The sequence below is a fragment of the Schistocerca cancellata genome, chromosome 1 (assembly GCF_023864275.1).
Source record: "Schistocerca cancellata isolate TAMUIC-IGC-003103 chromosome 1, iqSchCanc2.1, whole genome shotgun sequence".
Classification (NCBI taxonomy): Eukaryota; Metazoa; Arthropoda; class Insecta; order Orthoptera; family Acrididae; genus Schistocerca; species Schistocerca cancellata.
The window spans coordinates 1,151,673,920-1,151,689,393 of NC_064626.1; the positions used below are offsets into that span (position 1 = coordinate 1,151,673,920).

Sequence of the window (15,474 nt, forward strand, 5' to 3'; positions counted from 1 at the left end):
CAGTCATTAACAGTCCAATGTCGGTGTTGACGGTCCCAGGCGAGGCCTAAACCTTTGTGCCGTGCAGTCATCAAGGGTGCACGAGTGAGCCTTCGTCTCCGAAAGCCCATATCGATGATGTTTCATTCAATGGTTCGCACGCTGTCGCTTGTTGATGGTCCAGCATTGAAACCTGCAGCAATTTGTGGAAGGGGTGCACTTCTGCCACGCTGAACAATTCTCGTCAGTCGTCGTTAGTCCTGTTCATGAAAGATCTATTTCCGGCCGTAGCGGTGTCGGAGATTTGATGTTTTACCGGATTCCTGATATTCGCGGCACACTCGTGATATGGTCGTGTGGGAAAATCTCCATTTCATCGCTACCTCGCATGTGCTGCGTCCCATCGCTCGTGCGCCGACTATAACACCACACTGAAACTCACTTAAATCTTGAAATAGCAGTAACCGATCCAACAACTGCGCCAGACACTTGTCTTATAGAGGCGTTGCCGACCGCAGCGCCATATTCTGCCTGTTTACATATCTCCTTATTTGAAGACGCGTGCCTATACCAGTTTCTTTGGCGCTTCAGTGGGCAAAGTCCATGGCGAAGGGAACGCATTATTTGATAACGATTCAGATTACGCATTTATCGTATTGTGATGTTATGAAGAATTTTCCCGTAGGTAAATCAGGAACTCAGTCCGAGCGTATGATTCCAGCGAGTGTAATGTTGGACTACGTTTCTATCCATGTTTCTGCTCTTATCACACTGTTGTCCATTATGAACGATAAATATTTTTCTGTTCTTGTATTTTAATCCGAAAGGATTGCAATAGAAATTTAGAAAGAAATAGCACACGTATTCTTACCGGGGTAAGTACTGGAATACCAAAACTCCCTTTCAAATTTTTTCTGCGATAATTACTATTAAATTGAAGTTTCGTCTTTGAATTCAGACTTTACACTGAGTCAGAGTATTCAGGACCGATGACTCGTTCTCGGACTAGGAGGACGTAACATCGAGACGCTGTTCTCTTATGTTGTTGTTGTTGTTGTTGTTGTTGTTGTTGTGGTCTTCAGTCCTGAGACTCGTTCGATGCAGATCTCCATGCTACTCTATCCTATGCAAGCTTCATCATCTCCCAGTATCTACTGCAACCTACGTCCTTCTGAATCTGCTTAGTGTATTCATCTCTTGGTCTCCCTCTACGATTTTTACCCTCCACGCTGCCCTCCAGTACTAAATTGCTGATCCCTTGATACCTCAGAACATGTCCTACGAACGAATCTCTTCTTCTAGTCACGTTGTGCCACAAACTTCTCTTCTCCCCTATTCTGTTCAATACCTCTTCATTAGTTACGTGATCTATCCATCTAATCTTCAGCATTCTTCTGTATCACCACATTTCGAAAGCTTCTATTCTGTTCTTGTCCAAACTATTTATCGTCAATGTTTCACTTCCATAGATGGCTACACTCCATAAAAATACTTTCAGAAACGACTTCATGACACTTAAATTTATACTCGATGTCAACAAATTTCTCTTTTTCAGAAACGCTTTCCTTGCCATTGCCAGACTACATTTTATATCCTCTCTACTTCGACCATCATCAGATATCTTGCTCCCCAAATAGCAAAACTCCTTTACTACTTTAAGTGTCCTTTGCTAATGTAATTCCCTCAACATCAACCGATTTAATTCGACTACATTCCATTATCCTCGTTTTGCTTTTGTTGATGTTCATCTTATATCCTCCTTTCAAAACACTGGCCAATCCGTTCAACCGCTCTTCTAAGTCCTTTGTTGTCTCTAACAGAATTACAATTTCATCAGCGAACCTCTAAGTTTTTATTTCTTCTCCATGGATTTTAATACCTACTCCGAATTTTTCTTTGTTTCCTTTACTGTTTGATCAATATACAGATTGAATAGCATCGGGGATAGGCTGCAACCCTGTCTCACTCCCTTCCCAACCACTGATTCCCTTTCATACTCCCGACTCTTATAACTGTCATCTGGATTCTGTACAAATTGTAAATATCCTTTCGCTCCCTGTATTTTTCCCCTGCCACCTTTAGAATTTGAAAGAGAATATTCCAGTCAACATTGTCGAAAGCTTTCTCTAAGTCTACAAATGGTAGAAACGTAGGTTTTCCTTTCCTTGATCTATATGCTAAGATTTTCACATCTGTCAACACCTGCTTTCCTTGGGATTGGAATTATTATATTCTTCTTGAAGTCTGAGGGTATTTCGCCTGTCTCATACATCTTGCTCACCATATGGTAGAGTTTTGTCAGGACTGGATCTCCCAAGGCTGTCAGTAGTTCTAATGGATTGTTGCCTACTCCCGGGGCCTTGTTTCGACTCAGGTCTTTCAGTGCTCTGTCAAACTCTTCACGCAGTATCGTATCTCCCATTTCATCTTCATCTACATCCTCTTCCATTTACATAATATTGTCCTCAAGTACGTCGCCCTTGTATACACCCTCTATATACTCCTTCCACCTTTCTGCTTCCCCTTCTTTGCTTAGAACTGCGTTTCCATCTGAGCTCTTGATATTCATACAAGTGGTTCTCCTTTCTCCATAGGTCTGTTTAATTTTCCTGTAGGCAGTATCTATCTTACCACTAGTGAGATAAGCCTCTATATCCTTACATTTCTCCTCTAGCCATCCCTGCTTAGCCATTTTGCACTTCCTGTCGATTTCATTTTTGAGACGATTGTGTTCCTTTTTGCCTGCTTCATTTACTGCATTTTTATATTTTCTCCTTTCATCAATTAAATTCAATCTTTTTTCTGTAACCAAGGATTTTTACCAGCCCTCGTCTTTTTACCTACTTGATCCTCTGCTGCCTTCACTACTTCATCCCTCAAAGCTACCCATTCTTCTTCTACTGTATTTCTTTCCCCCATTCCTGTCAATTGTTCCCTTATGCTCTCCCTGAAACTCTCTACAACCTATGGTTCTTTCAGTTTATCCTGGTCCCATCTCCTTAAATTCCCACCTCTTTGCAGTTTCTTCAGTTTTAATCTACAGTTCATAACCAATAGATTGTGGTCAGAGTCCACATCTGCCCCTGGAAATGTCTTACAGTTTAAAACCTGGTTCCTAAATCTCTGTCTTACCGTTATACAATCTGTCTGATACCTTCTAGTATCTTTACACTAGCAATGGCATAATATATATAATTACAGTAAGAAGTCCAATAACTCTAAAAATGTTTTAAAACTGTAAGTTCACATTTGTACATACTTGTTTTACTTACCAAAAAAAAAAAAAAAAAAAAAAAAAGACATGTTTTAGCCAGTCCACAGAGAATGATATCTACGCTTGAGACCAGCACCGTGAGTGTTAAACAGTTCAGGTTTACTGAGATACTACATAGAATTTCTCATATTCTGTCAGATTCAGTTTCAAATTCAGTTTCTTTGCAATACGCTAGTACGCTATTAGATCATTTGAACAACTCTTTTATCGAACTGCTGTGGAATGAGTTAGTTTACAGGACATGTCATCATCATCATCATCATCATCATCATCATCATCATCATTTAAGACTGATTATGCCTTTCAGCGTTCAGTCTGGAGCATAGCCCCCCCTTATACAGTTCCTCCATGATCCCCTATTCAGTGCTAACATTGGTGCCTCTTCTGATGTTATACCTATTACTTCAAAATCATTCTTAACCGAATCCAGGTACCTTCTCCTCGGTCTGCCCCGACTCCTCCTACCCTCTACTGCTGAATCCATGAGTCTCTTGAGTAACCTTGCTTCTCCCATGCGTGTAACGTGACCCCACCATCTAAGCCTGTTCGCCCTGACTGCTACATCTACAGAGTTCATTCCCAGTTTTTCTTTGATTTCCTCATTGTGGACACCCTCTTGCCATTGTTCCCATCTACTAGTACCTGCAATCATCCTAGCTACTTTCATATCCGTAACCTCAACCTTGTTGATAAGGTAACCTGAATCCACCCAGCTTTCGCTCCCATACAACAAAGTTGGTCGAAAGATTGAACGGTGCACAGATAACTTAGTCTTGGTACTGACTTCCTTCTTGCAGAAGAGAGTAGATCGTAGCTGAGCGCTCACTGCATTAGCTTTGCTACACCTCGCTTCCAGTTCTTTCACTATGTTGCCATCCTGTGAGAATATGCATCCTAAGTACTTGAAACCGTCCACCTGTTCTAACTTTGTTCCTCCTGTTTGGCACTCAATCCGTTTATATTTCTTTCCCACTGACATTACTTTCGTTTTGGAGATGCTAGTCTTCATACCATAGTCCTTACATTTCTGATCTAGCTCTGAAATATTACTTTGCAAACTTTCAATCGAATCTGCCATCACAACTAAGTCATCCGCATATGCAAGACTGCTTATTTTGTGTTCACATATCTTAATCTCACCCAGCCAGTCTATTGTTTTCAACATATGATCCATAAATAATATGAACAACAGTGGAGACAGGTTGCAGCCTTGTCTTACCCCTGAAACTACTCTGAATCATGAACTCAATTTACCGTCAACTCTAACTGCTGCCTGACTATCCATGTAAAGACCTTTAATTGCTTGCAAAAGTTTGCCTCCTATTCATAATCTTGTAGAACAGACAATAACTTCCTCCTAGGAACCCGGTCATATGCCTTTTCTAGATCTATAAAGCATAGATACAATTCCCTGTTCCACTCATAACACTTTCCATTATTTGCCGTAAGCTAAAGATCTGGTCCTGACAATCTCTAAGCAGCCTAAACCCACACTGATTTTCATCCAATTGGTCCTCAACTAATACTCGCACTTTCCTTTCAACAATACCTGAGAAGATTTTACCCACAACGCTGATTAAAGAGATACCTCTGTAGTGGTTACAATCTTTTCTGTTTCCACGTTTAAAGATTGGTGTGATTACTGCTTTTGTCCAGTCTGATGGAACCTGTCCCAACTCACAGGCCATTTCAATTATCCTGTGTAGCCATTTAAGACCTGACATTCCACTGTATTTGATGAGTTCCGACTTAATTTCATCCATCCCAGCCGCTTTATTGCACTGCAATCTATTGACCATTTTTTCCACTTCCTCAAATGTGATCCTATTTCCATCATCACTCCTATCCCATTCTACCTCGAAATCTGAAACATTACTGATCGCATTTTCACCTACATTGAGCAACTCTTCAAAATATTCCCTCCATCTGACCAAGGCATCCTCAGGATTCACCAGCAGTTTTCCTGACCTGTCCAAAATACTTGTCATTTCCTTCTTACCTCCCTTTCGAAGACTGCTAATTACACTCCAGAATGGTTTTCCAGCAGCTTGACCCATAGTCTCCAACCTGTTTCCAAAGTCTTCCCACGATTTCTTCTTGGATGCTGCAATTATCTGTTTGGCTTTGTTTCTTTCTTCAACATAACTTTCTCTGTCTACCTGGGTTCTGGTCTGTAGCCATTTTTGATACGCCTTCTTTTTCCTTTTACAGGCTGCCTTGACTGTATCATTCCACCAAGCTGTTTGCTTCATCCTACTTTTACACACTACTGTTCCAAGACATTCTTCAGCCACTTCTAGTACTGTGTCCCTGTACCTTGTCCATTCCTTTTCCAATGACTGTAATTGACTACATTCAACTAACTGGTACCTTTCTGAGATCGCTGTTATGTACTTGTGCCTGATTTCCTTATCCTGAAGTTTCTCCACTCTTATCCTCCTACATATGGACCTGACCTCCTGCACTTTCGGCCTCACAATCCCAATTTCGCTGCAGATTAAATAATGATCAGTGTCATCAAAGAATCCCCTGAATACATGTGTGTCCCTCATAGCCTTCCTGAATTCCTGATCTGTTATTATATAGTCAATGACGGATCTGGTTCCCCTGCCTTCCCAAGTATACCGGTGAATGTTCTTATGTTTAAAAAAGGAGTTTGTGATTACTAAGCCCATACTGGCACAGAAATCCAAGAGTTGTTTCCCGTTCCTGTTGGCCTCCATATCCTCTCCAAATTTACCCATAACCTTTTCATACCCTTCTGTTCGATTTCCAATCCTGGCGTTAAAATCACCCATGAGCAGAACACTGTCCTTGTCCTTTACTCTAACAACTACATCACTGAGTGCCTCATAAAAACTATCCATCTTATCTTGATCTGTCCCTTCACAATGCGAATATACTGACACAATCCTAATTTTCTTGCTAGACACTGTCAAATCTATCCACATCAGTCGTTCGTTTACATACCTTATTGCAACTACGCTGCGTTCCATTTCTTTCCTGATGTAAAGCCCTACACCCCATTGTGCTATTCCTGCTTTGACTCCTGACAGGTAGACCTTGTATTCTCCCACTTCCTCTTCTTTCTCACCCCTTACCCGAATGTCACTAACAGCTAAAACGTCCAGCCCCATCTTACTTGTAGCCTCTGCCAGCTCTACCTTTGTAGGTGAGAAATCCTAACATTAATGAATACATTATTTTTGGTCCTACTCATGCAACTAAGCTTAAAAACAAGTTCTTTTTTACTGGCCAACAGTTTAAAATAGAAAAGCATCAATGTAGTAGAAGGATTTCTGCAGGAGAAATGATTTTAAATTAGATTTCAAACTTGGTTCCCTATCCGTCAGATATTTTGTGTTATTGGGAAAATGCTCAAACATTTTTGTTGGAACATATTGAAATTGTTTCTGAATAGCTGACAGTTTTAACAGTGGGTAAGAAAGGTCACTTTTGCCTCTATTGTTGTCGGTATGGCCATCTCTGTTCTTCTCAGATTGTGCTGGATTATTTATGAGGAATTTCATTACCGAATATACGTATTGTGATGGCGCAGTTAAAACGGCTAGCTCCTTGACGGGGTATCTACTTGACATGCTTGGATGAACATTATGTATTACTCGTATTCGTACTGCTCGCTTTTGTACAATCAATGCTTTCTTTCTAGGTGATGAGTTAACCCAGAAAATTATTCCGTGAGACATTATTGAGTGGAAATATGCCTACTAATAACTGCTGCCCTCTTAAAAAAGTTTTAACTACTCACGTAATTTTCTTAAATTCCGTTTTGTACTCACATCGCTTTCCTAAATTTCATGGGTGCGTCAAAACTTTGTATATGAAAGGTCATAGTTGTTCAAAATCAGTACACATTCGGATTTACTTACACTGGTAATCAATATATATTACAAAAGCAAGTGTGCAATGTGCGTGCCGCTGAAACTCAGAAACGGGTACCGGTACGATCAAGGGACTTACGGTGCGGTAGCTCTCTATCTCCTAACCATGAATAACGTTCATGTTTTTACCCGAAGGGCGTGCTTTTGAAGATATAAGGGCAGGGAATTTTCACCCTCTACAAATTTCTAGAACATTCGAGAGCATTCAAGAGCATTCCACAACATTCCGGAAAGTTCTGGAATGTTTTTCTACAATGATCTGGGATGTTCTGGAATATTCGGGAATAGTCTGGAACGTCCGTGAAGATTCCAGAATGTTCGGAAGCATCCCGGAACATCCCAGCTCATTGTGGAACATTCCAGAACACTCTTGAATTATTCAAGAGCATTCCATAACATTCCAGAGTGTTCTGTAATGTTCTACAATACTCCAAGATGCTGTGGAATGTTCGGGAATAGTCTGGAATGTCCATGAAGATTCCAGAATGTTCGGAAGCATCCCGGAACATCCCAGATCATTGAGAAACATTCCAGAGAACTCTCGAATTATTCAAGAGTATTCCATAATATTCCAGAGTATTCTGGAATGTTCTAAAATAATCCAAGATGTTGTGAAATATTCGGGAATAGTCTGGAATATTTGGGAAGATTCCAAAATGTTCGGGAACATCCCAGATCGCTGTGGAACTTTCTAGAACACTCTCGAATGTTGTCGAACATTCTGGAACATTGTAGACCATTCGAAGCCCTTTTTGTATGATCTGAATTCGCCACAGGTGGGACTGCCCATTTGTAGGGGTATATAAAGCAAGACCCTTCGTGGATGCGAACGTCAGTTTCTTATCAGTGACGAAGAGAGGAAACGAAAAAGTAGTGCAGTGAGTGAATAAAAGCAAACATTGAAGTTTTAGTAGCCAAAGTGATGCGGTTACTGCATATAAACGAAAATTAAAGTGTGAGAAGTGTCTAAATACACTACTGGCCATTAAAATTTCTACACCAAGAAGAAATGCAGATGATAAACGGGCATTCATTGGATAAATATATTATACTAGAACTGACATGTGATTACATTTTCACGCAATCTGGATGGATAGATCCTGATAAATCAGTACCCAGATCAACCACCTCTGGCCGTAATAAAGGCCTTGATACGCCTGGGCATTGAGTTTGGATGGATAGATCCTGATAAATCAGTACCCAGCGTAATAAAGGCCTTGATACGCCTGGGCATTGAGTTAAACATAGCTTGGATGGCGTGAACAGGTACAGCTGCCCATGCAGTTTCAACACGATACCACAGTTCATCAAGAGTAGTGACTGGCGTATTGTGACGAGCCAGTTGCTCGGCCACCATTGACCAGACGTTTTCAATTGGTGATAGATCTGGAGAATGTGCTGGTCAGGGCAGCAGTCGAACATTTTCTGTATCCAGAAAGGTCCGTACAGGACCTGCAACATGCGGTCGTGCATTATCCTGCTGAAATGTAGGGTTTCGCAGGGATCGAATAAGGGGTAGAGCCACGGGTCGTAACACATCTGAAATGTAACTTCCACTGTTCAAAGTGCCGTCAATGCGAACAAGTGGTGACCCAGTCGTGTAACCAATGGCACCCAATACCATCACGCCGGGTGATACGCCAGTATGGAGATAACGAATTCACACTTCCAATGTGCGTTCACCGCGATGTTGCCAAACACGGATGCGACCATCATGACACCGTAAACAAAACCTGGATTCATCCGAAAAAATGACATTTTACCATTCGTGCACCCAGGTTCGTCGTTGAGTACACCATCGCAGGCGCTCCTGTCTGTGATGCAGCGTCAAGGGTAACCGCAGCCATGGTCTCCAAGCTGTTAGTCCATGCTGCTGCAAACATCGTCGAACAGTCTGTGCAGATGGTTGTTGTCTTACAAACGTCCCCATCTGTTGACTCAGGGATCGAGACGTGGCTGCACGATTCGTTACAGCCATGCGGATAAGATGCCTGTCATCTCGACTGCTAGTGATACGAGGCCTTTGGGATCCAGCACGGTGTTACGTATTACCCTCCTATACCCACCGATTCCATATTCTGCTAGCAGTCATTGGATCTCGACCAACGCGAGCAGCAATGTCGCGGTACGATAAACCGCAATCGCGATTGGCTACAATCCGACCTTTATCAAATTCGGAAACGTGATGGTACGCATTTCTCCTCCTTACACGAGGCATCAGAACAACGTTTCACCAGGCAACGCCGGTCAACTGCTGTTTGTGTACGAGAAATCGGCTGAAAACTTTCCTCATGTCAGCACGTTGTACGTGTCGCCACCGGCGCCAACCTTGTGTGAATGCTCTGGAAAGCTAATGATTTGCATATCACAGCATCTTCTTCCTGTCGGTTAAATTTCGCATGTTTAGCACGTCATCTTCGTGGTGTAGCAAATTTTAATGGCCAGTAGTGTAGTTAGAATATGTTTCCAATAATACTGTTTCTTACCTCTTATACTCTAAGGTTTAGCCTTTTATTCCAAGTACCACACAATCTCGTATCAACTCCCCGAGTGAAGCTGTGTGCACTAGCAGTACTTTTACAAAGCATGACCTGTTGCCCTGCTGCTTCCAGGTGCCGCTCCCTGAGGACTCCGGCCAACGTACTGGTGACCAACCTGGCCGTCAGCGACCTGCTGCTGCTGCTCAACCTGGTCGTCTTCATCTACAACAGCGTCCACCGCGGGCCCGCTCTGGGTGTCCCAGGTAAGCCGACGCAACATCGCCGCCTGCTCCAGCCCGGGGTGCGAACTGCGAAATCATCATCCGGCTGCCCTAATACATCGGACCTCAACGGCCCCTCTGGTCAGATTTCCTCTTCTCTTTCCTTTACTCAGGCAAATCTGTCTCACGACATCGACTGGACAGATCTGTCCAGTGTCAGTCGCGCTGATCTCGGAAAGAAGGAAGTACTTTCGTCTGGTAAGGGTTTTCAAACTACTTGTAATGCAAAATGTAAACATTCAGGACATTCACAGCATGTGGCAACAACATTGTATATATAATTTTATTACAGAATTTGGCCAATTATAGTCCGCTTAAAACCTAAGACAAGGGTACAATCTTTTTCTTTATATCTTGCCACAACTTCTTCATGCGTTGGCTGATGGCCTGACTCGTCTCATTTGGCATCATCCTCCTACGTTGTGAATTCCGTTTTTGAACAGGGAACTTGGCAGTAGCGATGAGTGGCCCGAAACGTTTCCTGTTCTGTAAGATCTTTTCTGCGAAGTAAAGTGTTCTCAAGTCCTTCCTTGTCATTTCCAGCCATCCCGTGGTGTTTCTTAATTTGGAAATAAAGTTAAAAATTTTCTTCGTTAGCCTATTGTCATTCATTCTGTACATATGACCGTAAAATTTTAATCTCCTTTTTCTTATTGTGTCTGTGATTGTTTCTATGATTCTATACAGATCTGCATTTCTCTTCTTCTTTGTTGTATATATATATATATATTTGCTGAAGTTCCATCATCAGTGTATGAAACAGGAAAAATGCTTTTTAGCTTGCTCATATATATAAATTCGTAAATACAAATTTTTATATATGAGCAAGCAGTAAAAAGCACTTTTCCTGTTTCATACAAAGAAAATAAAAGTCCACTGATGACGAAACTTCAGCAAAATACGTCTGGGTAGTATAAGAAATGATTCCGTTTTGCTCTAGGCGGACACCCTCCAAAAACAAATTTATTTGTAAGCAAACACGGACAGAAGAGCTTCAGCCTGAAGATGATTACTTGTAGTTTGCTTGACAACATGATTAATCTAGTTTTTGTTATAGCGTATGGCATCTAAGTACATTTGAATATTCAATTACATTACCTTCTTTCAAATAGTTAACACTTACAAACAAACATCTAGTGATTGTAGTCCCTACACAGGGCGATTCAAAAGTCCTGTCCCTTGGACCAAAGTCTAAACTTCATGGCCTATGGGGCAAAGTCTTAATTAGTGGAGAGAGAGAAATTACAAACGGACGAAAGCATGCTACGGATGTGCTTTAATCGTACAAACAAAATGTTACATCATCCGACATTGCAGTGCCTGCGTTATTCCAAATTATGACGCAACATTTTTCGGACATGCGTCCACGTCCGAAGGAACAGGCGCTGGGGTGACTTCAGCCATGATTAAAGACGTGAAATGTATTCACAGTTGCGAATATGGACTACCGTCTGCTGTATAATGGAATGACAATGCAAATTTGTGGCAGGCACTGCAACATAGTATTTATCCGCCGATACCAGGCAAGCAACTTCCAATTAAAATGTCTCCCCAGTATGGGAATATACACAATGTTACGAACACATGGCTGACGACATAAAGAAGTTTGGGTGCAGGCCTGAGTCGTGGTAGGATAGCCGAATGGTAAGGCGACCGCTCGTGATTATCCGGAAATTTGGGTTCGTGTCGCGGTCCGGCATAAATTTTTATTGTTGTCATTACATTATACAGCTGATGGTAGTCCATATTCGCAACTGCGAGTACATTTACGTGTTACATCATTGGTCAATGCGACTTGAAACTTAACAGTACAGTGCAACCGCCAACCCTAGTCAGTTGTTCACACGCCTAATTCAAAAGGTGTTCCAACTCAGCAAGTGATACATTTGAACACGACTGAACACTGTCGCTATTGGTATTTCTGTATAGGTCCTGGCGATATTCTCGTGCAGGTCAATTAGCGTTGGTGGTTTGATGGTGTACACCATAGAGTTGAGTTGCTCCCAAAGGAGAAAGTCCAGTGGCATCAGGTCTGGTGAGCTAGGGGGGACCTAGGTGACCATTCCATCGAACCCCATCTACCAATCCAACACCCAGATAGAACCTCATCCAGGAGTCTGCGGAGGTTTGATCCAAAGTGCAGGGGCGCGCCACCTTGCTGGAAGAAAGCACCACGCCTCCGTTCGAGAGGCAGATGTCCAAATAGGGTAGCAACATTTCATCAAGATGAGGTCTGTAACATGCAGCAGCGTGCTATTATAAAATATGGGAGCAATGAGAGCGTCCCCATGTACGCTACATCACACATTTAACCTAGGGTTAATCCAAGTGCAGACATCGACAGCGAAATGGGGATTATCGTTTGCCCTGCAGATGGCATTAAGTCTGTTTACTCTGCTGTTCAAATGGAAACTATCGTCCCCACTGAAGATAGTATCAGCTTCAAAGTTCCGCTGATGTGTGCTTCTTCAAACAATTCACAGAACCATACCCAGCTGTCAGTACTATCACCGTTGAGTTATTGCACAGTGTAGATCAGACAGGGATGGAAGTGATCAGAGGCCAGTATCCCGGACAGAGAGCGATGGCTAATGCCGCATCCCTGTGGTACCCTCCTCGTAGAATGAATTGGGCTCTCTATCGCCTTTCACAGTTGCTGATTGTGTATCCACTGCTGCTGTGGGTGGTTGTCCAGAGCGAAGAGTCTATTACAGCAGAACTTTTGAAATGTGTCTGACAAAAATAAAAAATGAGCTAAACGTAATCGTTGTAAAAAACCTTGAAAACAGAAAACTTCCGCAAGAGTGGAAGTTGGCTTTGATACACTGACTGCATAAGAAAGTCAATAAACAATACGTTAACAACTAGCGTGGGATTTCTTTGCAACCAGTTTCATACAACATATTTTCAAAGATTATACGAAACAGTAGAAATAACACTGGAGAGTAATTTAGGTGGTTTTACGAAGCGCAAATGGTGCTCTAAACAAATATTTCATCTGAAGTCAATCATGTGCCACAAATTACAGAATTCAAAAAATGTTTGTTGATTTCCAAAAGGCCACTGATTCCGTTGACAGAAACTGTAGATAAAATAAAACTATGTGAGTAGAAACAAGTTGATGCCCCTTTCAAGTTCCTAGAATATTTCACCTGAGCGAGCGGTGGCAAAAGGTTGAACACTCTCTAGACATTTGGAAGTAGAGTATAAAGAATTTATGAGCAGCAGCTCACATATCAGCTTTGTAGCCCAGTGATTAAGAGTACTGAGTTGCAATTTGTCAGTTGCAAATTGAGTCCCGCTGCTTCCATATTCTCTTTAATTTTATTTTATTTCTCACAATGTTAAACAATTAATTACAAAATTTAAAGATATTCGGACAGTTCAGTTTATATACATAATTTTAATATGTAAATCTACTTACGATTACTGTCCTGTAAGTCGAAAGAAGTAAGTCACCACATTATAACACACTGGTAAAATTTTGTATCAGTTGCCACTGACTAACGTTCTCACCCTCCGTGCCCAACGACTAACTGTACTTCTCTCGACAGCAGATGCTCCACAGACTTTGCACAAGCGTTCGTGAATATTCCCCACAGTTTCTTTCTCTGCAGTGAGAAATTCAATGATGGCACATTACTTGTAACGTACATCACCCATAAATGCCATTTTGAAACAGCTGCGCTATCTGTCGGGAGTGACGGAAACTTGGCGCACTCACTCAGAAGCCTTCAAATAATACCCACGCAGCGTTTCCCATTCATATCATTGTTTTCGACTGAGAAAAAAAAATCGGTGCAATACTTTCTGGGCAACCATCGTATGTTCATAAATGTGAAAACACGCAACATCAGACAAAATAAAACTAGTAATTCCATAAGGTATACAGAAACGAAGTTCCACAATGAAACAAAGTTACAAAATCCATACTATATTAAATATTCCAAAGTACTAATAAAAGAAAGCAGAAAAGGAGAAAGTATAGGTAAATGAGAAAAAAATATCTTATCGTAGTGTTATTTTTACAGGTGCAATTGGGAAACATAACACCTGAATACAAAATGGCTCTACAAACGGTCGCCTTGGGGAAAATTGCGTACTTTCACTACTAGATTCTACACTGCTTCGTTAGTGCCAATGAACATGCATGGAAGTGGTAATCTTATGTAACTACGTTGCATCTGTGAAGTACTACCAATATGACCATATATTTCTTGCGACCGTAATGGTACGCAAAGTAATTGTTTAAGTTTTTCTTTCCCCCAAGTGGGTGTGTCTGTGTGTGTGTGTGTGAAAAAGAGGGAGAGAAGGGGGAAGGGTGAGGGGGAGAGACAAACGGGGTGAGCTCCTGACAAATAGCTGTTTGTGACTTCGGTTTTGCAGGTTAGCAACTGGCGATAAATTTGCTTCAGATATACGTCCAGCTCATAACTAAAACTTCCGAAGGTCGAGAAACTTCTCCTTACCGAGAGATAAAGAGCTGAAGTTCAGAAGAGGGAAGCTACTGTAGCTGGACTGTCTGCATGCTTTGAGGTCCCGCATCCGACAAACGAGGTCTGGACGGCCGTAAGGTCACGTCTTCCCCTGAGTAGGGAGATTTGATGAACGCCTTAGTTGTGTGCTGCCATAAAAAACAAAAAAGAGTTTCATCAGTGAAAAGCAAGTCTGACTGGCAGCTTCTGTCAGGCGGCAAAGAGGATAGGGCCACAGAGTAACACCGCAAAGGGTGGAAAGATGACAGGTAGTCACGTGAGTAAGCGATATGCTAGTTTTTTGTAGCTACGGCAACGAAACCGAACGAAACCGAGGACGAACGAAGACTTCTCGAGGATATAAAACTTCCTTCCCAATCTGCGTCGTAACAGTTTTACGTGCTTGTAAAGCAGTTCTCAAGAACATGCCTCGTAAAATGTTATCAATGGTAGTCAGTATCTCCATTTTATGCGTCACATTAGCGGAGCATTAGTTACCTCTTCGGCTTTTACTAGTGGTCATCAACAATTTACTGTTTAATTCATTACGCGCCGGCCGGTGTGGCCGTGCGGTTCTAGGCGCTTCAGTCTGGAACCGCGTGACCGCTACGGTCGCAGGTTCGAATCCTGCCTCGGGCATGGATGTGTGTGATGTCCTTAGGTTAGTTAGGTTTAAGTAGTTCTACGTTCTAGGGGACTGATGACCACCGATGTTGAGTCCCGTAGTGCTCAGAGCTATTTGAACCAATTCATTACGTTGTGTATCTGAAATGTTAGCGTCAAAATTATGCAGATACCACAAGATTCTACATTGAGCGCTTTCAGACACGTAACTAAGAATAGGAAATTAATATTTAGATTTTTCATTTACAGTAAACAACTTACACACTTTGTAGGAACGCTGAAGCTTATACCAAACGACCTACCGTCGGTGCAATGCGACATAATCCAGTGATGAAATTGTATTTATTTTATTTTTATTTAGAAAACCACCCCTAATCTTCATGTCGCGGAATCGACACATCGACACAGTGAATTGAAAACTGAGCTCTTTTCATCATCATATACGGGACCGGCATAAGA

The 15,474-nt window shown here is 41.9% G+C and overlaps 1 protein-coding gene across 1 annotated transcript in view; it reads left to right on the forward strand.

Annotated features, from left to right (window-relative positions):
* Positions 1–15,474, forward strand: part of LOC126136259 (opsin, ultraviolet-sensitive-like) — a 185,807-nt gene that overhangs the window by 25,673 nt on the left and 144,660 nt on the right. The window contains exon 2 of the mRNA XM_049915205.1: positions 9,768–9,898. Coding sequence (XP_049771162.1) covers positions 9,768–9,898 — 131 coding nt within the window. The remainder of the gene's footprint in view (positions 1–9,767; positions 9,899–15,474) is intronic.